The sequence below is a fragment of the Erinaceus europaeus genome, chromosome 10 (assembly GCF_950295315.1).
Source record: "Erinaceus europaeus chromosome 10, mEriEur2.1, whole genome shotgun sequence".
Taxonomy (NCBI): domain Eukaryota; kingdom Metazoa; phylum Chordata; class Mammalia; order Eulipotyphla; family Erinaceidae; genus Erinaceus; species Erinaceus europaeus.
This window is the reverse complement of record NC_080171.1, coordinates 17,617,698-17,645,131: the sequence shown is the minus strand read 5'-3', so window position 1 is coordinate 17,645,131 and position 27,434 is coordinate 17,617,698. Positions and strand designations below refer to the sequence as shown.

General features: G+C 47.5%; 2 protein-coding genes and 1 non-coding gene across 10 annotated transcripts in view; 2 read left to right on the top strand and 1 right to left on the bottom strand.

Moving 5' to 3' along the window:
• The window catches only part of RUSC2 (RUN and SH3 domain containing 2), a 77,827-nt gene extending 73,357 nt beyond the window's left edge, over positions 1-4,470 (top strand). For all 7 annotated transcript variants that reach the window (XM_060199223.1, XM_060199225.1, XM_060199219.1 and 4 more), the window contains 7 exons: positions 904-980; positions 1,196-1,370; positions 1,462-1,567; positions 2,235-2,281; positions 2,677-3,487; positions 3,582-3,716; positions 3,806-4,470. In XM_060199223.1, the coding sequence (XP_060055206.1) occupies positions 904-980; positions 1,196-1,370; positions 1,462-1,567; positions 2,235-2,281; positions 2,677-3,487; positions 3,582-3,716; positions 3,806-4,007 (1,553 nt within the window). In that variant the 3' untranslated portion in view covers positions 4,008-4,470. The remainder of the gene's footprint in view (positions 1-903; positions 981-1,195; positions 1,371-1,461; positions 1,568-2,234; positions 2,282-2,676; positions 3,488-3,581; positions 3,717-3,805) is intronic.
• Positions 4,405-6,501, bottom strand: CIMIP2B (ciliary microtubule inner protein 2B). Of its 2 annotated transcripts, none has more exons than XM_016188038.2 (6): positions 6,308-6,501; positions 5,688-5,914; positions 5,408-5,601; positions 5,212-5,263; positions 4,922-5,116; positions 4,405-4,658 (listed from the first exon to the last, which is right to left on the bottom strand). In XM_016188038.2, the coding sequence occupies exons 1-6, from the start codon at positions 6,361-6,363 to the stop codon at positions 4,459-4,461; spliced, it is 924 nt and encodes a 307-aa protein (XP_016043524.1). In that variant the 5' UTR covers positions 6,364-6,501; the 3' UTR covers positions 4,405-4,458. The 2 variants fall into 2 exon arrangements, with proteins under 2 accessions (XP_016043524.1, XP_060055209.1); XM_060199226.1 differs by having other exon boundaries at positions 5,212-5,266; positions 6,308-6,499.
• Positions 6,502-21,937: 15,436 nt separating this feature from the next.
• On the top strand, positions 21,938-22,072 carry LOC132541124 (small nucleolar RNA SNORA29). Its single transcript, XR_009552298.1, has one exon. It is a non-coding gene; the product is annotated as a small nucleolar RNA SNORA29 (small nucleolar RNA).
• The last annotated feature ends 5,362 nt before the right edge of the window (positions 22,073-27,434 follow it).

Below are 27,434 nucleotides of genomic sequence, written 5' to 3'. Positions count from 1 at the left end.
ATTAGAATTTTCTTCCATATTCTCATTTGTTGTTCCTGCATTTCTGATTACAATTTTTTCAAATTCTTTACTCACTCCTGTTATTATTTCCTTAGCTAATGTTTGGATGTTGAACTCTTTGTTTTGTGTTTCACCCTCTGGAGGACTTTTAGCTGGGCTCTTGTCCTGGTTCGAGTCTCCAATATTTTTTCTTGTTGTTTTAACCATTTTATATATTATGTTATGAGTTCCCTTTATCAGTACTTTTCAAATTATTGATCACTATTGCCTGGATTGACTTGTGTCTAAGTAATTTAATTAAACGTTTTACCGTGGTGGAAGTTAACAGTTTTTTCAATCCCTGAGTTGGAGCTCAGTGGTGTAAAAGCCTCTTTTTTTTTTCTTCCCTGTAGGCTATGGGAGCCTGAGAGCTTTTAAACTATCAATAGGCTTCTTAGCTTAATCACTGACTCCTGACCAAGAGATAAAGCAGGGTGTGGCAGAGATAATCCAGTGGTTATGTAAAGAGACTTTCACAGCCCCTCAGCTATGCCACCGAGGTATAGGTCTTCTCCTGAGTTTCCCGGTTAGATCTCTGTACCCTGGTGTCCCTCCCTGTTGCTGCTCCAGATTCTGAGGGTAGTAGCAATGGAGACTCAGAGTTTCACTTGGTGAGTCTCTGGGGAGTCCTTTCCTCCCTTCAGCTGTCCCCTTGTTGTGGAGCAGACTGGAGGTGGTGTCTCCACTGATAAACTGCTGAACTGTTAGCAGCCACTTAATCTCTCCTTAGGCTCCTCTCTCCTCTCTGTCACCAGCCACGCGTGTTTGTACTCACGGGTGATTTACTGGGTTTCTGTGGTCATTCTAGTCCTGTCTTGTTTCGGTCCCGGGTGGTCTCCTTTCACATCACACTCTTACTTACAGGACTGGTCAAAGCTGTCAACACTGCTGTGGACCTCATCGTGGCCCATTTCAGCACAAGTCGGGATCCTGGAGTGAAGGTAAGCAAGAACCGGTGGAGAGCAGGGCCGACGCTGTGGGGCCAGGCCCTGCCTGTTCCCTGCTAACACCTACCCCTGCTGTCTCACAGCTAGAGCTCAGAGTTGGGTGCTTAAGGTGGTGACTGTAAGAGAAGCACCCTCAACCCAAAGCAAGTCGGAGGAAAACAAGGTCAGCCTTCCAAGTGATGCCCTGAACTTCTCTCCCACGTCTGCAGGCAAAGCTGGGGAACAGTTCTGTGAGCCCCAACGTAGGCCACCTGGTTCTAAAGTACTTGTGCCCAGCGGTCCAGGCTGTGCTGGAGGACGGGCTCAAGGCCTTCGTGCTAGACGTCATCATTGGGCAACGCAAGAATATGCCGTGGAGTGTGGTGGAGGCCTCCACACAGCTAGGTGAGTGCCAGGGGCCAAGGTGGGGACTCCAAGACTGAATCTGGGGTTCCAGAGACTGGGCACAGAGCCTCCAGCTCTGACTTCCTCACAGGCCCATCCACCAAGGTCCTGCACGGGCTCTACAACAAAGTCAGCCAGTTCCCAGAGCTCACCAGCCACACCATGCGCTTCAACGCCTTCATCCTCGGCCTGCTCAAGTGAGTGTGTGAAGCAGCAAGACCTGCAGGCTGCTGCCCCTCCCTGGGCTCTGCCACCTCTCGGAGCCACTCCCTAGCCTGAGAGAAAGGGTGATCTGCCTCCAGGGCGCAGGCTCAGGCGTTCCCCCCACACACACACACACACTGCCTACATGCCGCCTGTCACTGAGGAGGCTGTCAGCTCCCCGCTGCTCCCATAGTCAGTCCTCTGACAACTCATCAGCTCACCAACAGGGTCTCCTTTCACGAATCCTAAATTCACCTGGTTTCTCAGCTCTGGATACTGTAAACCCTGATACTCTCAATTCACTGCTTGCAAAGCCTGCTGGGAGTCCGCCCTAGGACCCGTGTCACGGCAGTCTCCTTGGTCCCATGTGGTGCACGTCATCCCCCCTGGCCTGAGCTATCCTGAGCTCTCACTCATCTCTTAGATCCTGTGCCAGCCGACCCCTTCCAGCAGTGACTGGCTTATGGATCAGACACACAGTCCCCTTGCCCCGCGCCCCTACTGACTTTCCAGTACTACACTATCTGGAATCAGCCAAGTGGCATCCCCACACAGAAGGGGGATCTTCACCAGCTTCCCTGCCCCGTGTCTGTCTCCTTGTACCTTATCACCTGGCCGTACCCACACGAGACTCAATTCTCTTCACCTATCTCCCTACAGCATCCGGTCCCTGGAGTTCTGGTTCAGTCACCTCTATAACCATGAAGGTAATACCCAGAGCCCTGTTCCGTGTGCAGACTCAGTGTAGGCCCCACCCCAGAGGCTCAACGGAGGGAGACACCATGGCCTTTGCTGATGCTGGAGGGAGCCCACACTAGCTGATGTGGGGAGGGACCACACAAGCTTTCCTCCTCAAAGCCTTGGGCTTCTACCCTCGTCACTGTGCTAGACCGCTGACTGAGCCAGAATCGGGGGCAGGAATCCCAGCACCTCTGCTGCCCCTCTCGGGACCCCAGGGCCTCTGCACTACGGTGTCAGGAAGCGTCTAGCTGGCACAGCCCCACATCGCTCCCAGTGCTCTGCCCAGGCTGCCTTCCAGAGGCTCACCACCAGGCCAGGCTCTGCTGCTCCGTGTGGCTCAGCGCCTCTCTTTCTCCCCCAGACATCATCCAGACCCACTACCAGCCGTGGGGCTTCCTGAGTGCGGCGCATACCGTGTGCCCCGGCCTCTTTGAGGAGCTGCTGCTGCTACTGCAGCCCCTGGCCCTGCTGCCCTTCAGCCTGGACCTGCTGTTCCAGCACCGGCTGCTGCAGAGCGGGCAGCAACAGCGGCAGCACAAGGAGCTGCTGCGGGAGTCCCAGGACCTGCTGCTGTCGGCCCACTCCACGCTGCAGCTGGCCCGCTCCCGGGGCCAGGAGGGCCCTGGAGACACGGACAGGGCAGCCCGTGGGGAGCGGGTGAAGGGTGTGGGGGCCCCAGAAGGTGGCGAAGATGAGGAGGAGACAGAAAGCGTGGCAGAGGCTGCTGGGAGCTCAGGGCGAGGCAGGTGGGCCCTGGGCGGCCAGGCTGGCTGGTGGTACCAGCTCATGCAGAGCTCCCAGGTCTACATCGACGGCTCCGCGGAGGGCACTAGGTTCCCCCGTGGTGGCAGCAGCAGCAGCACCAGCAGCTGCGAGAAAAGGAAAGGGGCAGGAGGAGGGGGCCCACCTCCCCGGGAGGGAGTCGTGGAGGGAGCTGAAGCCTGCCCCGCCCCCGAGGAGTCCCTTGGCAGAGACAGGGGCTGGCCCTTCTGGATGGGAAGCCCCCCTGACTCTGTGCTGGCGGAGCTGAGGCGCAGTCGGGAAAAGGAGGCGCCCACCAACCCCCCAGCAGAAAATGAGGAAGCTACCTCAGAACCCTCGCCTGGGGGCATCAGATGGGGACACCTCTTTGGGTCCCGCAAGGCTCCAAAGGAGGCCCGACCCACAAACAGGTGAGAGCCAGCCCTGGTGGGGGCTGGGGGTGGTGGGGAGCCTGCTCTCAGCCCAGGTGTGGACAGGACCCGAGCCCCACATGCTCCCCCGTAGGCTCCCCTCAGACTGGCTGAGCCTGGACAAGTCCGTGTTCCAGCGTGTGGCACAGACGGTGGGTGCCCGCAGGGAGCCTGAGCCCAAGGAGAGTCCGCAGGAGCCGAGCTCCCCAGCCCTGCCCAAGCCTCCGAGGTGAGCCCTGAGAGGAGGGCGAGGGCTGGGCGAGGGCTGGGCAGGGCACGGGGTGGGGTTTCTCTGACCGCCGTTGGTTGCTTCCACAGTGAGGTGAAGGCGCTGTGCCACCATCTGGCCACCGGCCCCGGACAGCTGAGCTTCCACAAAGGAGACATCCTGCGGGTGCTGGGGTCCTCTGGGGGAGACTGGCTGCGCTGTAGTCGTGGCCCTGACACCGGCCTGGTGCCTCTGGCCTATGTGACCTTGACCCCAACTCCAAGCTCAGCCCTTGGAAGCAGCCACAACTGAGGTCCTCTGCATGCTGGTGGCCTCGGGGACCGTCGTATCCCCCAGACTCAGTCTGAGAGCCCTCCCTAGGCCCTCCGGCTTGGCTCCAGAGAGCAGTGAGATATGGGGGCCACATATCCCTGTGCTCAGTATTAATTACTACCCCCTAACTGTCCCAGTGACCTCGTCCCGCCCTCCACCCAGGAAAGTGAGGAGGGACACAGCTGTCGGGCTGCCGGCATTTCCCGGCCCGGCCCAGCCGGCCCTGTGGAGGGAGGTGGCCAGAAGGCCCATCTGTGGGTTCCCTGGACCCGTGAGAAGGATGGATGACAGTATTGGGGCCAGGTCCCTATGCTCTATGCTGTAAATAGGCTGTGACCAGCGCCTGGTGGTCAGAGAAGGAAGGAGAAGCCCAGGCTGCTGTTCATGTATTTATTTATTTATTTATTACACCTATTAATAAAAAAGGTGCTCAGCCTCCAAAGAGTTTTCTCTGTGTACCTTCCCTCACCTCCAATCCACCTTTGTTCTGCCCAGAAGGGTGGCTGAGATGGGCTGGAAGTGGAAGAGAGGGCTTGATGTCCTCCACCAGCAGCTGCTTCTGGACGGTGCTGAGCCCCAGAGCATCTTGGGTGAGATGCCCGTATGTGCGGCCGAACTGGAACTTATACCCTGTGCAGCCAGGGGCATGGGATAGCCATTTGTTTCTCAGCTAGCTGTCTAGACCCTCCAAACTCGCCTCCACAATCTGGCGCTAACTCAGATGTGTCCCCTGAGCTGCTGCTGCTGCTGCTGCTGCCCAGCGACCGAGGCTCCCTCCGTCCACAGGGTCTGAGGTTCCCCACAGCTGCGGGCTCCTCCCCCCCCCCAGCCTCCTCGACCTGCCCCACACAAGCACCCCAGCCCCCAGAACCTCTGTGCAGGGTGCTTCTCACCTGGCACATAGCCCCCATAGTGAGGTAAGAGGCCCAGGTTGTGAGGGTAGTTCCTGGGCGGTGGCGGGAGATGTCTGGGGTCCTGGGGCTGGCCCTGGGCGTGCATCTGCCCGAATTCCTGCAGCGCCTGGCTGGTGAGCACAGGGAAGCTGGAGCCGAAGAGGAAGCGGGCGCGGGGCACATAGCCCGTGAAGCCTGGGACGGGGACAGGGCGGGATCCTGACTGACTGGACTCCCCACTGGGGGTGGGGGTACACCCCATACCTTCAGTCATCGCCCCCTCCTCTCACCTGACATGAAGAACTTTTGAGGATCTTTGTCATCCATGGAGTAGGGGGAGGCCTGCTGGGGGGGGGGTGACAAGAACAGGCCATCAGGTTAGCCCCTGGCTCTAGCACACGCTCTGGGGAGGGACTAGCAGTCAAGCCCAGGGCCCCGAACCCACAGTCACCCCTGGCCTGGCCACACCAAGGGGGGCTTCCTCACTTGTTCTGCCTCCTGCCCCAGCGCAGGCTCTTCCTCCACCTCCAGCTCAGGCTCTTGGTCTCTCTCTGCATCTCTTTCTCCCTTGGCTTCTTGACTCCCTTCCCCTCCGGACCTCTGAGCAAAGTCACTCACGGCCTCGGCCCAGATCTGGCTGCAGTTCTTTGCAAAGATGAACTGTGCCCGGGGCACAAAACCTGGGTGGGCAGGGACGAGGGAGACTTCTGTGAGTGTCTGGGACACTGTCCCAGACTGGGCAGCCTGATCGCGCCCAGGTACGCACCTGTGTACCCGGGGACCATGCTGAGCATGCTGAGCCTCTCGTGGCCACGCCTGGCAGGCAGGCTGCCCCTGGGAACCTCGGGAGCTCGCGGAGGCTGAATGGGAGGCAGAAGTGAGCGGCGGGCAGGGGGCCAGGCTCGGCCAGGAGAACCTCTGAGCAGCCGACCCGTCACCTGCCCGTAGGTCTGGCCCATGCTGAACCGAAGTAGTGGGCAGTGTCCAGAGTACCTGTCGTGCAGGATTCACACACTTGCCTCCAGAAGCCCCCTGCCCCGTCGTCCTGAGACAGGAGCAGAAACCTTGGGAGCCTGGTCTTTCTGGACGCGATGAGTATCCGTTGACAGCACACATTCCTGAGCTCTCTGTCTGGGCTGCAGGCCCTTCCCCTCTGCTTTTACCCTGTTGCCATGGAGAAGACAACAGGAGCTTTCCGGCAAGCCAGCCACCACTATTCTCGCCTTTCTTTCTCCATCTAGTGGATACTACAGATACCCCAGCCCTGAGCTTCCCAAACCAGTATGTTCACCCGGCCCCAAAGGTCTAGGTGGCCCACCCCCCACCCCCATCTCTGTCCCCCACCTCCCAAAGGCAAGCAGGATGTGGTGAGAGTAGAAGTCTTACCCTGGGATATAATGAGGCTTCTGAGGGTTCAGCCCCGGTATGAAGGTGCCGGCCATAGCCGTGGGCACACAGGCGGTGCCTTTTGTCTCCCTGTGAGCCCAGGTTGTGGGCTGTGTGTGCCGTGTCCAGGGTTGTCCAGGGCTGCTGCCTGGTCAGAGACCAGGGTGGGACTGAGGGGGGAGGGAGGGGCGTGTGTGGTGACTGCCACCCCAGGCCTGTGGAAACAGGAAGCATATACTCCCTGCTCTGTCCCCTCCTCTGAGACAAATGCAGTCCTGCCCTCTGGGGGCGGGGGAAAGACTTGAGGACTATAGTCTCCCTATTCCAGGGCCAAAGGAGGCCAGACGAGGAGGTGAAAGCATTCAGCTCTGTCTCAAATAGAGGACCCAGCCTTGAGCACCTGCCATGAAGATAAAGACTGTGTCCTTTGTGATAGAATTCCTGCAGAGGGGCTAGGCAGTGGCATACCCAGTTAAGCACACATATTAGCAAGCACAAGGACCCTGGTATGAACGCTTCCCATCCCCCACCTGTAGGGGATCCGCTTCGGGAAAGCTGAAGCAGGTCTGCTGGTGTCTTGTCTTTCCCTCTACCTCCCCACCCTTTCTTAATTTCTGTCCTGTCTAATAAAAAATAGAAAAGAAGAAAGAAAAAATGGCCTCTGGGAGCTGCGGATTTGTAGTGCTGGCACTGAGCCCCAGTGATGATCCTGGCGGCAATAAATAACAAAAAGAATACCCAGAGAGAAAGAGTCTTGGGCTGGGGAGACAGCATAATGGCTGTGCAAAAAGACTTTTGTGCCAGAGGCGTCAAAGGTCCCAGGTTCAATCCCCAGCACTGCCATAAACCAAAGCTGGTTAAAAGGAAAGAAGGAGGGTCTCCAAGGACAGCCCCAGGGGATGTGATAAATGACACTGGGAAAAGGAATCTAGATAGTTCTAGGCAATCGGGTTATTTTTTTTTTTTTAACTATATAACAAGAATTATATTTTAAGTACCTACTAGAGTCGGGATGATCATCCGTTCAACAAATAATGCCATGCTGTGCCAGCCAGCCACACTCTAGTAGCCCAATGCATACTATATAGCAGACGGGAAAACAAAAGCGGCAGGCTGGCAGGATAGCTCACGTGGGCAGTGTGCTGCTCTGTCATGTGTACCACCTCGGTTCAAGCCTGGCCTCCAGCACACTGAAGGATGTTTCAGTGATGTGGTGTCTCTCTACCTCCTTGTCTCCAATACACACACACACACACACACACACACACACACACACACACACACACACACACACCCCTACACCTGGATTGGGGAAGTAGTATAGTGGTTATGCAAAAAGTCCTTTTGAGAGGCACCAAAGGTCCAAGTTCAATCCCCAGCACCACCAGAAGGCATGAATTTAGCAGTGCTCTGGGAAAACAAAACAAAACAACAAAAACTAGTACTTGGGCAAATCTCATAGTATCTCTGAAGCCCACTGTTCTCATTTATAAAATGTATATATGAGAGCCAAGGAGATAGCATAGTGGTTACACAAAAGTCTGTAAGAGGTCCCAGGTTCAGTTCCCAGCAACACCAATATCCAGAGCTGAGTAGTGCTCAATACACACACACACACACACACACACACACACACACACACACACACACACTCTGTCTCCCTCTATCTCCCACAGTTTCTCTGTCTATCCAATAATAAATAAATAATATTTTTTAAATGTTTGTCAAAAAAGGATTGGGGTCAGGTGGTGACAAGCCCAATTAAGCACAGATAATACTCAGTACTAGGATCCGTGCAAGGATCTCAGTTTGAGTCCCTGCTCAAACCTGTATCATCAAGAGCCAAAGGGTGGGGGTAGATAGCATAATGGTTATGCAAAGAGACTTATGCCTGAGGTTCCAAGGTCCCAGGTTCAATCCCTTGCACCACCATAAGCCAGCTTATCAGTGCTCTGATTAAAAAAAAAAAAAAAAAGTTAAAATTGACTAAAACAAAGGTACTGTTGTGGATATATCAAGTCAGATAGAGTGTATATAGTGTGTATAAAAGAATTTACCCTAGTTCCTGACATAGCCACTAAAACGTAATTTCCTCCCTATTCATATGGAAGACTAACAAATGGTTAACAAAACCAGTCCTTCTGGGTTTCCTTCCTGCCAGGGTTGAAGGGAGTGAGGGCGGTAAATCTAGGGCACAACTTAGAATCTGCCTAGAAAACAAATTCTAGAGGAAGAGAACTTCAGATCCGAGAAAGGCTTGAGAAAGACAGAGCATGATTAGAACTCATTTCAGTGGGTGCACCTGGTGAAGCACACGTTACAGTGCTCCAGGACCCAGGTTCAAGCCCCTGGTCCCCATCTGTAAGGGGAAAACTTGACAAGTGATGAAGCAGGGCTGCAGATGTCTGTCTCTTTCCATCTCTTTACCTCTCCCCCCCCCTCAGCTTCTGTCTCTATCCAACATTAAATAAAGAAAACTTCTTATCCTATGGTTTCATTAGTTTCCTTTTTTAAATAAATAAAAAAAAATTTTAAACCTAGACCTCTGGATTCTGTAACTGGCACTATTGATCGCACACCTCAGACCTGTCCCTGCCCCAGCCTCCCATCTTCCTAACAGAACCCTAATTTTGCTTCTCTTAAATAGCAGTCCTATGAAGAAGTGTAAGTTTGTCTAGGCTCACCAGAGCGGTCCCGTTCCACTTGCCAGCCGTCAACTAGGCGTGTGGCATTCTGGACAACTTAAGGGAAACTGTTGGGAGTGAAGGAGTGTCCTGGGAAATATGTCTTTGAGCTTAAAAAAAGAACAAAAAAGATGCACAGCAGGGCTGGCTTGGAGCACAGGACTTGCATGCCTGAGGGCCTCCGTCCTTACAGCAGAGCTGAGTGGCTCACTGGTCTCTTCTTAGCCCGTAAAAACAATTACGTAACAGAAATCTAAAAATAATTTTTAAAGGATTCAAATCTTAGTTTCACTAGAGATGTGGGCCTTAGTCATATTTATCTTGAGTCTGTCCATTTGTGTTTTTTTTTAATCTTTATTTTTTTTAACCAACCAGATTTTTAGAAATATTTATTTAGTTATTTATTCCCTTTTGTTGCCCTTGTTGTTTTATTATTGTAGTTATTATTGTTGTTGTTGTTATTGATGTTGTTGGATAGGACAGAGAGAAATGGAGAGAGGAGGGGAAGACAGAGAGGGGGAGAGAAAGACAAACACCTGCAGACCTGCTTCACTGCCTGTGAAGAGACTCACTCCCCTGCAGATGGGGAGCTGGGGGCTCGAACTGGGATCCTTACTCCAGTCCGTGTGCTTTGCGCCACCTGCGCTTAACCCGCTGTGCTACCGCCCGACTCCCTTTTTAATCTTTATTGGATAGAGGCAGCCAGGAATCAAGAGGGTGGAGGAGACAGAGATACCTGCAGCCCTGCTTCACCATTAGCAAAGCTTTCCCCTTGCAGGTGGGGACCAGGGACTTGAACCCAGGTCCTTGCACATTGTAACACGTGCGTTCAACCTGGTGTGTCACCACTCAGCCCCTGTTCCATCTGTAAAACAAAAGACTAATATTACTACCCCATGGAGTAGGATAAAATGATTAGAGGATGCTTAAAGAGCCCAGGCTTTCACCTCAATTATGAACTAAGTGCCAATCCTTAATTGTGTTGTGTTGGAATCTGCTAGGAATGGAAGGAAGAATGGAGAACAGTAGCAGGGGGTGGAGGTATAAGGGAGAGAGTGTGAAGCTGAGGAATGGAAGGTTAGACTTGGAGTGGGGGTATGGGTTAGGACCTAAAAGATTAGGACAAATTCTGCAGAAAAAAGACCATGGTGGCTAAAATAAGAGTATAAGTTAGGGAATAGGTTACAATTAATCTTGGATTTATGGTTTGCTAAGTAACGGCCCTCTACTGTGGGTGAAATGACCCAGTACCACTCACCGTTCCCACCTATGTAAAGTAATTCCCTACAGATCAGGATGGAGTTTAACCTGGGAGAAGGGGAGAGGACTAGCTGAGGGGCCATCAGAAGGTGCTCTATCTCCAGGCCCCCTTCCTGGGCATAGTCAGTGATCACCTGACCACACACAACTCGCTCCCCTACCCACGGTCAGTTTGATGGGGCAGCAGGAGGGAGATGGGACGGCACCCGTCTGCAGAGCTAAGGTCCAGCTAGGAAAGCCACACTGGCAGGCTGCCCACTGCACACAGCCTGCTGGGCCTCCAGGATGGCAGTCAGTCGACAGCTTTCTGAGCTTCTGCTTCTGCTCCTAACCAGGAACTGCTATAAATGTCAATCTAGTTACAAATGATCAAATCATGTTGGCAGGCTGGGTGGTGGCACGCTCAGCTGAGCACACACATTACCATCACAAGACCCAGGTTCAAGCCCGCAGGCCCCCCTGCAGGGGGAAGCTTCTCTAGTGGTGAAGCAGCGTTGCTGGTCTCTCCCTTTCTCCCTATCTCCCGCTTCCCTCTCAGTTTCTCTCTGTCTCTATCCAGTCAATTAATTATTAAAAATCATTATGTTGGTGATTCTGGAAGGTAACACACTGGATAAAGCATTAGACTCTCAGGGGCCAAGTGGTGGCTCACCTGGTTAAGTACACACATTACCATGCACGAGGACCTAGGTTCAAGCCCCCTCAACCCCACCTGGAGGGGGAAAGCTTCATAAGTGAAGTAGGACTGCAGGTGTCTCTCTGCTTCTTTCCCTCTCTCCCCCTGCCCCCTCAATTTCTCTCTGTCTCTATCCAGTAATAAATTATTCTTTTTTAAAAAAAAAAAAAAAAGCATTGGACGCTCAAGCATGATGTCCCCAGTCCAGTCTCCAGCAGCACATGCACTAGAGTGACGCCTTGGTTCTCTTTCTCTCCTACCTCTCATTAATAAATGAAACCGGGGAGTCGGGCGGTAGCGCAGCGGGTTAAGCACACGTGGCATAAAAGCGCAGGGACCTGCGTAAGGATCCCGGTTCGAGCCCCCGGTTCCCCACCTGAAGGGGAGTCGCTTCACAAGTCATGAAGCAGGTTTTCAGGTGTCTGTCTTTCTTTTCCCCTCTGTCTTTCCCTCCTCTCTCCATTTCTCTCTGTCCTATCCAACAATGATGACATCATCAACAACTAATAACTACAACAACAAAAAATAAGGGCAACAAAAGGGAAAAATGAAAATATTTTAAAAAGTAAAAAAAAAAAACCTTTTGTTTTTATAAAAAGTACTATGTTTTACACATGGAACTAATACAGTGTGATTTGTCCACCGTGTCTTAATTGGTGTAAGTCTACTAAGAGGGGGATGGGAGCCGGCCCCCTCAGTATATCACACAGAATCAGGTGTGTGTGTGTGTGTGGGGGGGGTGCCTCAGCAGGTAAGAACACAGGATTTTTGTGTTCTACCCACAGTCACCCCCCCTCCCCAACATTTCAGTCATTTCTGAATGCAATTATATATTTAACATTTTGCATGGTTTCAAGTGATCTTTAAAACGTGCATTTTCTACCTAAGGTACAGATCCAAGTGAGCCTTATTCATCTATAAATCTTCCTGAAAATAGGCCACTGTCTAGGTCTCACTGCTCTAAGCACAGAGAGATCAAAGCCGAGAAAAGGGCACAGTCTCTTTCTGGACTTCATACAGGTATAATATTTTTCAAGTCCACAAGGCTCAATATTCATTTATTCATTCCACCAACTTTTATTCAACACCTCCTCTAGGCAATTACTTTCTGGTCAGCAGAGACAAGTAGAACATGCAAGACACAGCTCTCCTGGCTTGAGTGGTTTACAAATTTAAAGAAGTGCGCAGAAAATGACAAGAGTAAAATAAACTCCACAAGAGAGATTTAAACAGAAACAGCTTGTATTATAGTAGAACACAAAGAAAAACCTGAAAAATCCCAACAAGCACAAATAAGCCATGTTTTCTCACACAAACACAGTAAATCTATAAATGAAAATAAATAAATAAAAGCTAGGTTAGCCAAGGGGGCGGGGGGTGTGTCTTAGACATTTTGTAAGTGTCCTCATATAATTCAGAGCAGAGGAAAAGAAAGTGTGGTTACGTACCATCACTTAGAAACAAATGGGGGCCAGGTGGTGGCACACCTGGTTAAGTGCACATGCTACAGTGTGTAAGGTCCTAGGTTCAAGCCCCTGGTCCCCACCTGCAGGGGGAAAGCTTCATAAGTGGTGAAATAGGGCTGCAGGTATCTTTCTGTCTCTCTCCCTCTCTACCACCCCACTCTCTCAATTTCTCTCTGTCTCTATCCAATAATAAATAAGTATTTTAAAAGAAACAAATACATAATGACATCTTGAATAGGGACATAGACGTGATTCTCCCACCCCAATTTCTCTGCCACAAGTGGCTTCTGCCCCTTTGTAACTTCAGCTCACACATGCTCACCAGGAAGTCTCTACACCCCTTGTCCCTACTACCTCTCCAGCACTGATTCTCTAAGGGAACTACTTCAGAATTATCCAGTTTCTTTTATTATTATTGTTGTTGTTGTTACTGTTTTTTTTAAAAAGGATTTTATTTATTTATTAATGAGAAAGATAGGAGGAGAGAGAGAAAGAACCAGACATCACTCTGGTACATGTGCTGCCGGGGATTGAACTCAGGACCTCATGCTTGAGAGTCCGATGCTTTATCCACTGCGCCACCTCCCAGACCACTGTTACTGTTATTTTTAATAATGCCTGGCTCCACCTGGAAATCTAGATTGCTCTGGAAATGAGATCTCTGGTGTGATTTATTATTATTATTATTATTATCATTATTATTTGACATGTACACTCTATTGGGTATGCCACTACTCTGTTTCTTTATTTGGAAAAAAAAATTAACCAACAGAAAAAAATCACTATAAAAATACAAAACATCAGGTGGAGGAGACAGCATATTGGTTATGCAAAAGATGTCCATGCCTGCAGCTCCTGAGTCCCAGATTCCAACATAAAACAGAACTGAGCAGTAATCTGGTTTAAAAAAAACTGTTTTTACCAATTGTCAGCAATTACAGTCGGAATTGGAAAATGGTCAAATAGATGCCCCCATCAAAAAGTCTAGATTACACTCCCATTTCAATTATTTTTCTAAATATTTATTTATTCCCTTTTGTTGCCCTTGATGTCGTTATTGTTGGATAGGACAGAGAGAAATGGAGAGAGGAGGGGAAGACAGAAAGGGGGAGAGAAAGATAGACACCTGCAGACCTGCTTCACTGCCTGTGAAGTGACTCGCCTGCAGGCGGGGAGCCGGGGGGCTCGAACCCGGATCCTTACGCCGGTCCTTGCGCTTTGCGCCACCTGTGCTTAACCCTTTGCGCCACCTGTGCTTAACCCGCTGCAGTACTGCCTGACTCCCTCATTTTGTTTTTGATAGTAAGAGGCAGAGCTAGATAGGAGACGCCTACATGCACTGCTCCACCACTCTTGTAGTTTACCCGTACACACACACAGACACACACACACACACACACACACACACACACACACACACACACACACAGGTGAGGGGGTGGGGGCTTGAACCCAGGTCCTCATGCGTGGCAATGTGTGTGCTCTACCAGGTGCACCACCACCTGTCCCTACACTTCATTTGTAAAATTTCTGGAGTTGAATTCAAGACCTAACAAATTCAAGGTGAGTTATACAGATGAGGGGTCCTAGCCAAGGACAGGACACGGCAGGGTGCTTGCATCCTGTCTTCCCTCCAGCTGAATGCCAGGTGTCTGAGGAGTCCGGCTGAAGGTTCAGAGTGAGGGGGTGCTGACAGATGCTCTGATCTTCAGCAGCTCCGGAAGGGCGAACAGGGTCTGTACTGCTCACGGTTGTATTCTAGCATTAACACAGCTGTCTGGCACATAGGGTGAACTAAACAAATCTAGCAAGGTTGTTAAGGAGTAGCATACATTAAAACAAACAGCACGATGGCTATGCAAACAGGCTTTTTTATTTTATTTATTATTAGATAGAGACAGAGAGAAACTGAGAGGGAAGGGGGAGATAGGGAGAGAGAGAGAGGCACCTGCAGCCCTGCTTCACCACTCATGAAGCTTTCCCCCTGCAGGTGGGGACCAGGGGCTTGAACCTGGGTCCTTGCACACTGTAATGTGTGTGCTTAACCAGGTGCGCCACCGCCGGCCCCTCACAAACAGAATTCTTCAGAAGCCTGAGGCTCTGAGGTCCCTGATTCAATCCCCAGCACCACCATAAGCCAGAAGTGAGAAAGCACCTGCCGCTTTCTGGATCTTTATCTTTCTCTCTGGATCTCTCTCGTGACAACAACACTTTTTCCGCAGAGGAGGTAATTCAGCTGAAGGGCTGCTCTGCAAATCTCAGGTCCCAGATTGGATCCCTAACACTTTATATGCTGAACTGCTGTTCTGTTTGGTCTCTCTCACACTCAGTAAACATGTTTATTGTGGGAGGGAAAAAACTAGCAGGATTTATTCCAGCTTCAACAGTGGTTTGACTAGAAAAATCTATCAAAACTACGGTTGCAAATCACACACAAAATAGGGGGCCAGGTGATGGCCTACCCACCCGGTTCGAGCCCCTAACTCCCCACCTGCAGGGGAGGTGCTTCACAGGCAGTGAAGATGTCTGCAGGTATCTGTCTTTCTCTCCCCCTCTCTGTCTTCCCCTCCTCTCTCCATTTCTCTCTGTCCTATCTAACAACGATGACATCATCAACAACACTAATAATAACTACAACAACAATGAAAAACAACAAGGGCAACAAAAAGGGAAAATAAATAAATATTAAAAAAAGAAACTCTAATATGGTAAAATATTTCCCCTACTCTATCTCTCCCACCTCTCTCAACCTCTCTCTGTCCTATCCAGTAAAATGGAAAAAATGGCCACCAGGAATAGTGGATTCGTAGTGCTGGCACGGAGCCCCAGAGATAACCCTGGAGGCAAAATAATAATAATAACAATAAATAAAAAACAAACCACACAAAATATAGAATCATTTTATTAAAATGTTTCAATGCATTCAGGTCACAATCACAAACTTCAAGCACAAGTTCCAAAATATTGTCAGTAATAAATAAGGAAAATTTTTGAAGAAAAAAAAATTTCTTGAGGCAAGAAAAGTAATTTAGTGGGAGAATTTGTGCTTTGAATATATATATATATTTGAGCATATATTTGAGCATCTCGGTTCAGTCCCTGGCATGCACACACATTTGCACACACATATATAAAGATATATCTAGAAAAAATAGTGTAAACAAACTTAAAGGGTAGGGGCTGGGTGGTGGCGCACCTTGTTGAGTGCACGTATTACAGTGCTCAAGGACCCAGGTTCGAGCCTCCAGTCCCCACCTGCAGGGGGAAAGCTTTGCAAGTGGTGAAGCAGGGCTGCAGGTGTCTCTCTCCCTCTCTCTATCACCCCCTTCCCTCTTGATTTCTAGCTGTCTCTATCCAATAAATAAAGATAATAAAAAATAATAAAGAAAAATTAAAGGATAAAATAGAAGATTGGACTCAGTTAAATATAGCACTGCTGAACTGGGAAGTCAAATAACTCAGAAAGCAGAAAGCAGGCATAGGCAATATATAAAAGATGTCAATAACACAGAGGAGTTTAAGAAATATTTATCTGTTTATTCCCTTTTGTTGCCCTTGTTGTTTTACTGTTGTTGATATTGATGCCGTCGTTGTTGGGTAGGATAGAGAGAAACGGAGAGAGGAGGGGAAGACAGAGGGGGAGAGAAAGACAGACACCTGCAGACCTGCTTCACCGCTTGTGAAGTGACTCCCCTGCGGGCGGGGAGCCGGGGGCTCAAACCAGGATCGTTGCTCTTCACACTGCGTGAGCTTAACCCACTGAGCTACCGCCCGACTCCCAGGATTTTTTTTTTTTTACCAAACAGCTGTATTTATTGTAAACCATTAATCCCCCTAATAATAATTTTAAAAAGAACATTTCTAAAAGCCAGAAAGAAAGATAGAAAGAAATTTGGCATTCCTTCAAGATGATCTTCTAAAATATTTATTGTCATTATTCTTTATATTAGTGATTTAATATTGATTTACAGAATTATAACAGGTATTTAATTCTACACCATCCCCACCTCCAGAGTTCACTCCCTCCATTGGAAACTGCAATAAGGTTCTCTCAAGGTCACAGATACGGGTTGACTCTTATTTCTATAACTATCTATTTTTATATATATTTGCCCATTTTTCCTATGCTCCTGCCTTCTCTTCCTTTCTAAGTCACACCTACTATTTCCAAGTGTCCTTCCTTTTTCCTTCTCTTTCAGGGTCCTGATGAAGTTAGAGTTCAGAGCCCTTTGGTCGCCTTCCCCTAACATTTACCCCTCTGGGAATATGGACCAGAATTCTTTTTAAAATTATTTTTTATTATCTTTATTTATTTATTGGACAGAGACAGCCAAAAGTCAAAAGGAAGGGGGAGACAAAGAGGGAAAAAGACAGAGAGACACCTGCAGCCCTGCTTCCCCACTTACAAAGCTCTCCCCCTGCAGGTGGGGGGACCAGGGGCTCAAACCTGGGTCCTTGTGCACAGTAACATGCACGCTCAACCAGGTGCGCCACCACCCAGCCCCGGACCAAAATTCTTTATGAGGGGGCCAGGCGGTGGCACACTTAGTTGAGCACACATGTCACAATGCACAAGAACCTGGGTTCGAACCCCTGGTTCCCATCTGGAGGGAGAAAGCTTCATGATCAATGAAGCAGGTCTGTATGTTTCTCTCTCTAGCTCCCCCTGTCCTCTTAATTTCTGACGGTCTCTATCCAATAAATAAATAAAGATAATAATTTTTTTTAATTCTTTTTTTTTGGGGGGGGTCGGGCGGTACGCAGCGGGTTAAGTGCACGTGGCAAGGACGGTCGTAAGGATCCCAGTTTGAGCCCCCCCCCACCAGCAGGGGAGTCGCTTCACAGGCGGTGAAGCAAGTCTGCAGGTGTCTATCTTTCCCTCGCTATGTCTTCCCCTCCTCTCTCCATTTCTCTCTGTCCTATCCAACAACAACAACATTAATAACAACAACAATAAAACAACAAGGGCAACAAAAGGGAATAAATAAATAATTTTTTTAAAGGATTCTTTTTTTCTTTTTTTTTTTGCATCCAGGGTTATCGCTGGGGCTCGGTGCCTGCACCACGAATCTACTGCTCCTGGAGACTAATTTTTTTTCCCTTTTGTTGCCCTCATTTATTGTTGTTACTATTACTGTTGTTGTCACTGCTATCGTTGTTGTTGGATAGGACAGAGAGAAACCGAGAGGAGGGGAAGACAGAGAGGAGAGAAAGACAAACACCTGAAGACCTGCTTCACCGCCTGTGAAGCGACTCCCCTGTAGGTGGGGAGTCGGGGACTCTGGGATCCTTACACCGGTCCTTGCACTTTGTGCCACGTGCGCTCAACCCTCTGTGCTACCACCCGGCCACCAAAAAAATTCTTTATGAGGTGCAGAAAGTGGGAGTTCTGGTTTCTGTAATTGCTTCTCTGCTGGACATGAGCACTGGCAAGTCGATCCATACCTGCAACCTGTTTCTATCTTTCGTTAGTGGAGAGAGAAAATTTTAATTTCTAACATGTATCTAATTCCAAATAAACAGAATAGAGAGAGGATCAAGAGATAACTCACTGGCAGAGCATTCTTATTGTCATGAATGAGGCCTCAGGTCTGATTCCTAACATCACATGAAAACACCACAGCACCAGGGGAAGCTCCATGAAAGGTGGGGTGGTGCTACAATATTAAGCCTTTTCTCTCTCTCTCCTCCTTAACTCTCTACTGAAAATAAAATAGAGGTAACTGAAGAGAGACAACATATAAAAGACTCTTTTTCGCAGGGTATTCGTGTCTATAACACTCTATTGAAACCAAAAGTAAAGATCTCTCCCAAAAAAGGGGGGGGGGGATTTCTCTCTCTAGCACCACAGTGACCATAACCTCACTACAACTAGTTAACATGCTAAATAGTTAGCTTGACTAATCTATCACCAAAAACTGAAAATTCTGATAAAATATCTCATAAAGTATTTACAAAACATTTTATAGAAGTAGTTATATGGGTGTGAGGGTATAGCATAATGGTTATGCAAAGAGACTTTCATGCCTGAGGCTCTCATGTCCCAGATTCAATCCCCCGCATTGCCATAGGCCAGAGCTGAGCAGTGCTCTGGTTAAAAAAAAAAAAAAAAAAGTTATTATGGGGGAGTCGGGGGAAGCGCAAGTGGCACAAAGCACAAGAAATGGTGCAAGGATCCAGGTTCTAGCCCTTGGCTCCCCACCTGCAGGGGAGTCGCTTCACAGGCGGTGATGCAGGTCTGCAGGTGTCTTTCTCTCCCTCACCCTGTCGTCCCCTCTTCTCTCCATTTCTCTCTGTCCTATCCAACAATGATGACAACAACAATAACTACAATAATAAAACAATGAACAAAAGGGAATAAATATTAAAAAAATAGATCATACAGTACTTCCAAGTGCATGTGTGAAGTGTTAAAAGTAGAGGACAGCATAGGTGGACCTACAGGACATTGTGCTGAGTGGAATAAGCCAGCCGCAGAAGAAACTATTGCTGAGAAGGGAGAGCAGCTCTGAGAGCCTGTATACCGCAGGGGAGGAACGTGTCCACTAGGCCAGGAGGCACACAGGACTTTGTGTGGTGGGTGTATTGGTGTGCACGCATGCACACACGCACACACATCCAGCTGGAGATACAGCATACTGGATGTGACCTGTCTTAGCATATCACCCACATCAGAGAAAAGCAGAATATGGTGAAATGCTAATAGTTATTATATCTACATGAGGCTGAGCAGCTTTTCATTGTGCTCTTTCAGCTTTTCTGCATATTTGAAATGTTTAATAGAGAGATAGTAGAAGGCATTGTTTTGAGAAGAAAAGGAACCAAGAATCACTGGGTGAGATCACTGGGGTGTTCTGTTAATTACTGTATTTATATGCTTTCCTCATATTTGGGAGCTACTCTCTGCCCTGATTCAGCTTTTCAGTCCTATTCTCAATGCTGATACCATCTTCCCAGACAATACCTTTAGCCACCTGCATGTTAGCTGTCGGGCTCAGGCAAATATGGATAACTAAAATAGACTTCCTAGCTTCTTCCCACACGAAAAACCTTAGTTCCATCTGCTCTAGTCTTACTTTTAGGTCCCTGATTATTAAACAATTTGTTCTGCTTAATATCTTACCGTTTTTCCACCACCAAATTGCAGATGCTACCATGATACCAACCTAACACCCCTGAGCAGAAAACCTTACTGACGGGTCCTGGAACCCCACCTCCCCAGAATCCTATCCCATCAGGGAAAGCTAGAAACAGGCTAGGGGTGTGGTGTGCACTGACATGCCAACATCCAAGTTCACCATCTGCACCCTATAAAGATCTTTGGTCCATACTCCCAGGGGAATAAAGAACAGAAAAGCTTCTAATGGAGGGTATGAAATACAAAACTCTGGTGGTGGGAATTGTTTGGAATTGGACCCCTCTTATCTCACAATTTTGTCAATCATTATTAAATCACTAATGAAAAATACTAGTTGTGACATATATGTATCAACTTATGGGTTCATAATGCCACTAAAAGAAAAAAAAGCTCAGTGTTGACTTTCTGAGTATGCTTGGGAACCCACACATTATTTTGAAAGCTGGTAAAATAAAAGAACTAGGAATTGTTTTGTCCTTCTTACATGAACTGTATGAAGCTCAGGTAACAAAAAGTTCATGTAGTGGTCCTGGAGGTGGTGCAGTGGGTAAAGCATCGGACTCTCAAGCATGAGGTCCTGAGTTCAATCCCTGGCAGCACCTGTACCAGAGTGTCCTTTCTCCCTCTCTCGTCTATCTTCTCCATGAATAAATAAGATGTTTTTTAAATGTTCATGTAAAAAGTCCCTTTTTGTACAATTATTCTGCTTAGTAAAAAAAACAAGAAATAAAAAATAATTATCAAAAAAAGAAAGAAAACAAGAAACAGTAGCATGATTTAATTTTTTTTTTAATATTTTATTTATTTATCAATGAGAGGGGTAGGCAGACAGAGACAGAAAGAACCAGACATCATTCTGGTACATATGCTGCTGGGGATCAAACTCTGGACCTCATGCTTGAGAGTCCAATGCTTTATCCACTGCACCACCTCCCGGGCCACATGATTTTATTTCTAATTCCTATATTAATTAACCTAGACCAGGAGTTCTCAATTAAGGAATATTTTTGCCCCCTGGAGAACAACCAGTTCTCTGTCTAGACAACAGAGAACTGTGCCTGTTGTCACAACTGTGGGAATTGCTACTGGCATCCAGTAAGTAGAGACCAGAAGTGATGTCAAACATAGTACAATCTACAGGGCGCCTTTATGACGGAGAATTATCTAGCCAGGGCCAGGTGATAATGCGCCAGCTTAAACACACATGGTGCAAAGTGCAAGGACTCAAGCAAAGATCCCTGTTCAAACCCCCAGTTCCCTACCTGTAGGGGAGGAGTCTCTTCACAAGCAGTGAAGCAGGTCTGTAGGTGTCTTTCTCTCCCTCTTTATCTTCCCTTCTGTGGGATTATGTGAAAGCCTGGTAGAGTTTAGGGGAGCTCTCCCATCCTTGTGATGGAGGTCTAGAAAGACACATCACTTGTCAGTCTCTCCCCTCTAGGGATGGAGCTAAGAGGGAAATGCTTTCTGTAACTCAGTTTTCCCTTGTTAGTCTCTCAAAACTTCACAAAAGCCTGCATCCCCTCACACTTAGTTCACTCCCCTGCTAGCAGACCAAATGGCTACCTGCTTGTAAGCTCACTCAGAGTTCATTGTATTCACCCAGTGTTCACCATCCTTTTATCCTTTGATCACACACATAAGCATACTCCATCACAAGACTTGCCAGCACCCTAGCAGTGAGACCCCCACACCTATTTCCTTGTTTTTGATATCTATGATTTACATCAAGCTTTGCCCTTCTCTGCTTTATCTCACCTTACTGGTTTAACCACTATGTTTTTCTTAATACCTTTAGATAATTAACATGCCTTGTCTCATGGAAACTAATTGCCTTGACCTTTCTGTATCTCATCAATTCTTGTCATTCCTACCCCTCCCCACCATGGGGGTATCTGACCTTTAGAACCCTGTAATTTCTGACATATTTGAAAAATGTCCTTGGTTCTGTTTGCTATAAAACCCTGTGCTTACCCCAAATAAAGTGGAAGTTCATACCTGAGTTTCCCCTGGCAGTTTTCCTTCTGCATCACACAGTCCCTAGAACCAGTGACGGGAAAGCCAGTGGCTTACCTCAGGTTGCAAGGCCACCCACATAAGCACCAGCACCCTTCCTCTCTGTCCTGTGCACAAAAAAAAAAAAAAAAGAAGTCACCAGGAGGAGTGCTGGCTTAACTAAGCCCAGTGATAACTATGGAGGCAAAAAAAAAATTATCTAGCCCAAAATGTCAATAGTCTAAAGTATGAGGAGACAGCGCAGACAAGTATCATCAGCTATTAGCATCACTCACTACCTAGTTCCTAATAAAACCACCTGTGAATTATATTTGTCAAAATAACCAAATCTGAATTTGATGAAATTTCTAACTGCCAATTTATCAGAAACACCAGGGGAATAAAGCACATGCCTTTCCTGTTTGACCACCACATTCTCTCCAAATCACAGACATTAGTGGCTCTGCTTGTGGGGTAGATTAGTCTTGTCATGGTCTCATAGAGGACTGAACTGTGCCATCACCTCACATGGAGTGGTTCCAGCCAGAGGGTAAGTCTCCAACCCTCCCTCACCGGCTCTTAGGGACCGCGTGGTTCAGAAAGGAGACACTGAGGAGTATTCTGGTACAAAGACTCATTTATTTGGAGAAGGGTGCAGGTTTATATAGTTAAACAAAGAACATTTTTCACATTTGTCAGAAATTACAGGTTTATTAAAGGTCAGCTTGCCCCTATGGTAGGGGGCTGGTATGACAAGAATTAAAGCAATACATAAAGGTCAAGACAATTAGTCTTCATGATGCAGGCAAGTTAATTATCCAAAGGCATTTGAGAGAAGCATAGGGGTTAAACCAGTAGGGTGAGGTAGAGAAAAGGAAAAACAAAACTTGATGTAAACAGATATCAAGGAGCACAAGGAAATAGAAGTGGGGTTTTTTCACTGTCTGGTGTTGGGGAGGTTTATGATAGAGTGTGTTGTCCTTTGTGATCAAAAAGTGAAGTGGATGTGTAAACTTTGAGTGAGCCCTAAAGCAGGCAGCCATTTGGCCTACTGCTAGCAGAGGAAACTAAGTGTGAGAGGCCTGTAGGCTTTCTGTGAGCTTGAGAGACTAACAAGGAGAAACTGAGTCTGGGAGACTTTTTCCTCTTGGCTCATCTCTATAAGGAGAGAGGCTAACAAGTGGGGTGTCTTTCCAGACCTCCATCCAGGGATGGGAGAGCTCCCCTAAGCTCTACCAAGCTTTCACATAGTCCCACAGTCAGCCTTTATGTAATAGCACCCGGCAATGCATTGTGTCAGGACGGTGCTCTGGCTTCTCGCTCCTGTGACACTGTTTCATATGAAATTAGTCTGTAAAAATGAAAACATGTAAACCACACTTCTGCTAGAGCAGGTGACAGAGAACTAAATACAAGGATCATGAGCAAGTAATCAACTGCCCCCAAAGTAACGCAGTGCTTTGCTCATGCACCTGGACTTTTTAAAAGCTAAGATTCATTTCTCGGGGACCAGGTGGTGGCACACCTGGTTAAGCACTCACATCACAGTGCACAAGGATGCAGGTTCAAGCCCCTGGTCCCCACCTGCAGGGGAAAGTTTCACGAGTGGTGAAGTAGGTTTGTAGGTATCTGTCTCTCTCTCTCTACCTTCCCCCCCTCTCAATTTCTCAATTTCTCTTCCTACCTCCCCCTCCCCCTCTCAACTTCTCAATTTAATTAAATATTTATTGTTCCAGGTATTTACTATTAATAATAGAACTTGATGGGAGTCGGGTGGTAGCGCAGCAGGTTAAGCGCAGGTGGCGCAAAGTGTAATGACCGGCTTAAGGATGCTGGTTCGAGCCCCCGGCTCCCCAACTGCAGGGGAGTCACTTCACAGGCGGTAAAGCACGTCTGCAGGTGTCTATCTTTCTCTTCCCCCCTCTGTCTTCCCCTCCTCTCTCCATTTCTCTCTGTCCTATCTAACAACAACGACATCAATAACAACAAGGGCAGAACAAGGGCAACAAACGGGAATAAATATTTTTTAAAAATAATAGAACCTGACTATCATTAGGACACATGCAATACCAAGTGTAGAATTCAGGACCTCATGCTTGTAACACATTCATGTCTGCCTATTATGCCACCATCCAGGCTGTAGTAGCTGGTTGTTAAAAGTGTTGGGGGCTTGAAAATTCCCATTTTTAATTAGTTAAAACTATTTTTATTTAAATCTCAGTAACAGTGTTTTAAGAGAACTCAAGTCACTTAACTAAACCCCATTTGTTATAGAAATTTGGTTGGGGCCACGTTGAGCATAAATGTTACAAGCCCCTGGCTCCCACCTGCAGGGGCAAAGCTTCATGAGTGGTAAAGGTGTCTCTCTCCCTCTCTACCTCCCCCTTCCCTCTCTATCCAATAATAAATTAAAGAGAATAAAAACAATTTTTAAAAAGGTGGCTGGGCAGTAGCACAGCAAGTTAAGTGCACATGGTGCGAAACACTAGGACCAAAGCAAGCATCCCAGTTCGAGCCCCCGGCTCTCCACCTGCAGGGGAGTCGCTACACAGGCGGTGAAGCAGGTCTGCAGGTGTCTATCTTTCTCTCCCCCTGTCTTCCCCTCCTCTCTTCATTTCTCTCTGTCCTATCCAACAACAACAGCTATAACAACAATAACAACAACAAGGGCAACAAAATGTGGAAAATGGCCTCCAGGAGCAGTGGATTCATAGTGCAGGCACCCAGCCCCAGCGATAACCCAGGAGGCAAAATAAATAGAAATTTTGGTTTTCTGATTGTACTGATATTAGAAGATAATAAAAACAGAAATCTGTTTCTTCCTGTAAGCTACCCAGGAACCAAGCAGGATGATGTTGGATCCATGCCCTGAAACACAATCAACTCAGTTCAAAGCCCTGGTCCCCCCTGCAGGGGGAAAGCTTCTCAAGTGGTGAAGCAGGGCTGTAGGTGTCTCTCTCTCCCCCCTTCTTTACCTCCCCCTCTCTCTCAATCTCATTGTTCTATCAAATAAAAATAAAGTTTTAAAATTTTTTAATAAAAAGAAACTTGGTGTAAAACAAAACAACAAAACAAATCAACTCAGAAAAATTGAGTCTCTGTGGTCCAGGAGGTGGAGCAGTGGCTAAGAAACTAGACTTTCAAGCATGAGGTCCTGAGTTCAATCCCCGGCAGCACATGTACCAGAGTGATTTCTGGCTCTTTCTCTCTCTCCTCCTATCTTTCTCATTAATAAAATAAATAAAATCTTTTTTTAAAAATTGAGTCTTTGAAAAAAATCTACATTTATTTAACCCAAGTTAAATAACATGTACTTGCTCTACTCTGGTTTAGTTTCTGCTTTTCACCAGAGCACTGCTCATCTCGGGCGCAGGGTGGTGCCACGGATTGAACCTAGGGTCTCAGAGCCTCAGATATTAAAAATCTTTTGTGTGGTCCCGGAAGCATTGAACCCTCAAGCATGAGATTCTGAATTCAATCCTCTATGTGCCAAAGTGAAACTCTGATTCTATCCCTCTTTCATTAATAAATGATTTTTTAATGAAAAGTTAAAGTATTTTGTATACCACAACGCTACCTTCCACACCTACGTTCAAACTCCCAGTCTCCATCTGCAGGAGGGAAGCTTCATAAGCGGTGAAGCAGCTGCAGGTATGTCTGCCTCTCTCTCTCCCCTCTCAACTCCTGTCTCTATCCAAAATAAAAAATATAAGAGCCAGGTCATGGTGCACCTACATGAGCACATATGTTACAGTGCACAAGGACCTAAGTTCAAGCCCCTGGTCCCCAACTGTAGCAGGGGAACTTTGCAAGTGGTGAAGCAGTGCTGCAGGCATCTGTCTCTCTTCCTCTTTTTTTTTAATTGTTATTTTATTTATTTACTGGATAGTGACAGAGAGAAATTGAGAGCTGAGAAGGAGACAGAGAGGAAGAGAGAGACAGAGAGACACCTGCAGCCCTGCTTCACCACTTGTGAAGGTTTCCCCCTGCAGCTGAGGACCGGGGGCTTGAACCTGGCTCCTTGTGCACTGTAACATGTGTGCGCTTAACCAAGTGCACGACTGCCTGGCCCCTCTCTCTTCCTCTCTATCTCCCCCTCCCCTCTTGATTTCTCTCTATCTAATAAATAAGAAGGAATATAAAAGCTTTTTGAAAAAAGGAAACAAAGGGGGGTTGGGAGGTGAAGCACCCGGTTAAGCGCACATAGCACTAAACACAAGGACCCACACAAGGAACTGGGTTCGAGCCCCTGGCTCCCCATCTGCAGGGGGAACACTTCACAAGCTCTGAAGCAGGTCTGCAGGTGTCTGTCTTCCTCTCTTCCTACCTCCCCCTCCTCTCTCAATTTCTCTGTCCTATCCAATAAAATGGGGGAAATGGCTGCCAGGAGCAGTGGATTTGTAGTGCAGGCATCGAGCCCCAGTGATAACCCTGGAGGCAAAAATAAATAAATAAATAATGAATAAATAAATAAAATGAACACCAAAGTAAAATTCTTTGGCAGGGCAGAGGGGTTGAAGTTCAGGTCCTGGAACATGATGGCAGAAAAGGACCTAGTGGGGGCTGAGTTGTTATGTGAAAAACTGAGAAATGTTATGCATGTACAAATATTATTATACATGTATTTTACTGTCAACTGTAAACCATTAATCCCCCAATAAAGAAATTTTAAAAGAAATAAAGCAAAACCAATAAAAAAAAAACCTTAAAAGCAGAATAAAAATACACACTTAAAAATGTTTTCATTTGGCGTATTGCACCAAAGTAAAAGACTCTGGGGTGGGTGGGTAGGGAGAATATAGGTCCATGAAGGATGATAAATGACATAGTGGGGGTTGTACGGTTAAATGGGAAACTGGGGAATGTTATGCATGTACAAACTATTGTATTTACTGTTGAATGTAAAACATTAATTCCCCAATAAAGAAATAAATTTTTAAAAAAATGTTTTCATGTTTGATATTTTCCTTCATAAAAACTTTGAAAAATAACAACCAAAGGATCTCTTTTTATTGTTTTAATTTTTTATTTTATTTTATTCGATAGAGACAGTCAGAAATTAAGAGGGAAGGGAGAGATAGAGAAAGAGAGAGACAGAGGTACCTACAGCCCTGCTTCACCACTCACAAAGCTTTCCCCCTGCAGGAGGGGACCCGGGGCTCGAGCCTAGGTCCTTGCACATTGTAACATGTGCAATCAACCATGTGTGCCACCACCTGGCCCCACAGCCAAAGGATCTTAATGAACATTTAAAAAGCATACCTTAGCAGGCCCCACTGCACTATTTAATGCTGCCTAGTATTCCACTTTCTAAAAAATACATATTTTTAAACTTATTTAATTAGAGAGGGATAGTGACAGACTAGAACACTGCTCAGCCCTGGTTGATGGTGCTGGGAACTGAACTTGGGACCTCTAAGCCTCAGGCATAAAAGTCTTTTGCATAACCATTACACTGTCTCCTCACCCCTCCCTCCACTTCTCTTAAACTCTCCACTCCCCAACTCTCTCCTGCTCTTTCAGCTTACCCATCCACCTTTCAAGCTGATGCCCAGAATGTCATTGTCCCCTGCCCCCATTTGTCCATCTCTACACCTTGCCTGAATGATGGCACTGGCCTTCTTACTTTCATCATCACCCTCCCACTTGACTTCAATGGTCTCCCTTCCTCGCCCAGGCCTTCCTTCCACCCATGTCACCGAAGTTAGAAACTTGATTCTCGGGAGTCGGGCGGTAGCACAGCGGGTTAAGTGCAGGTGGCGCAAAGTTCAACAACCGGCATAAAGATCTCGGTTCCAGCCCGGGCTCCCCACCTGCAGGGGAGTCACTTCACACGTGGTGAAGCAGGTCTGCAGGTGTCTATCTTTCTCTCCCCTCTCTGTCTTCCCCTCCTCTCTCTTCCTATCCAACA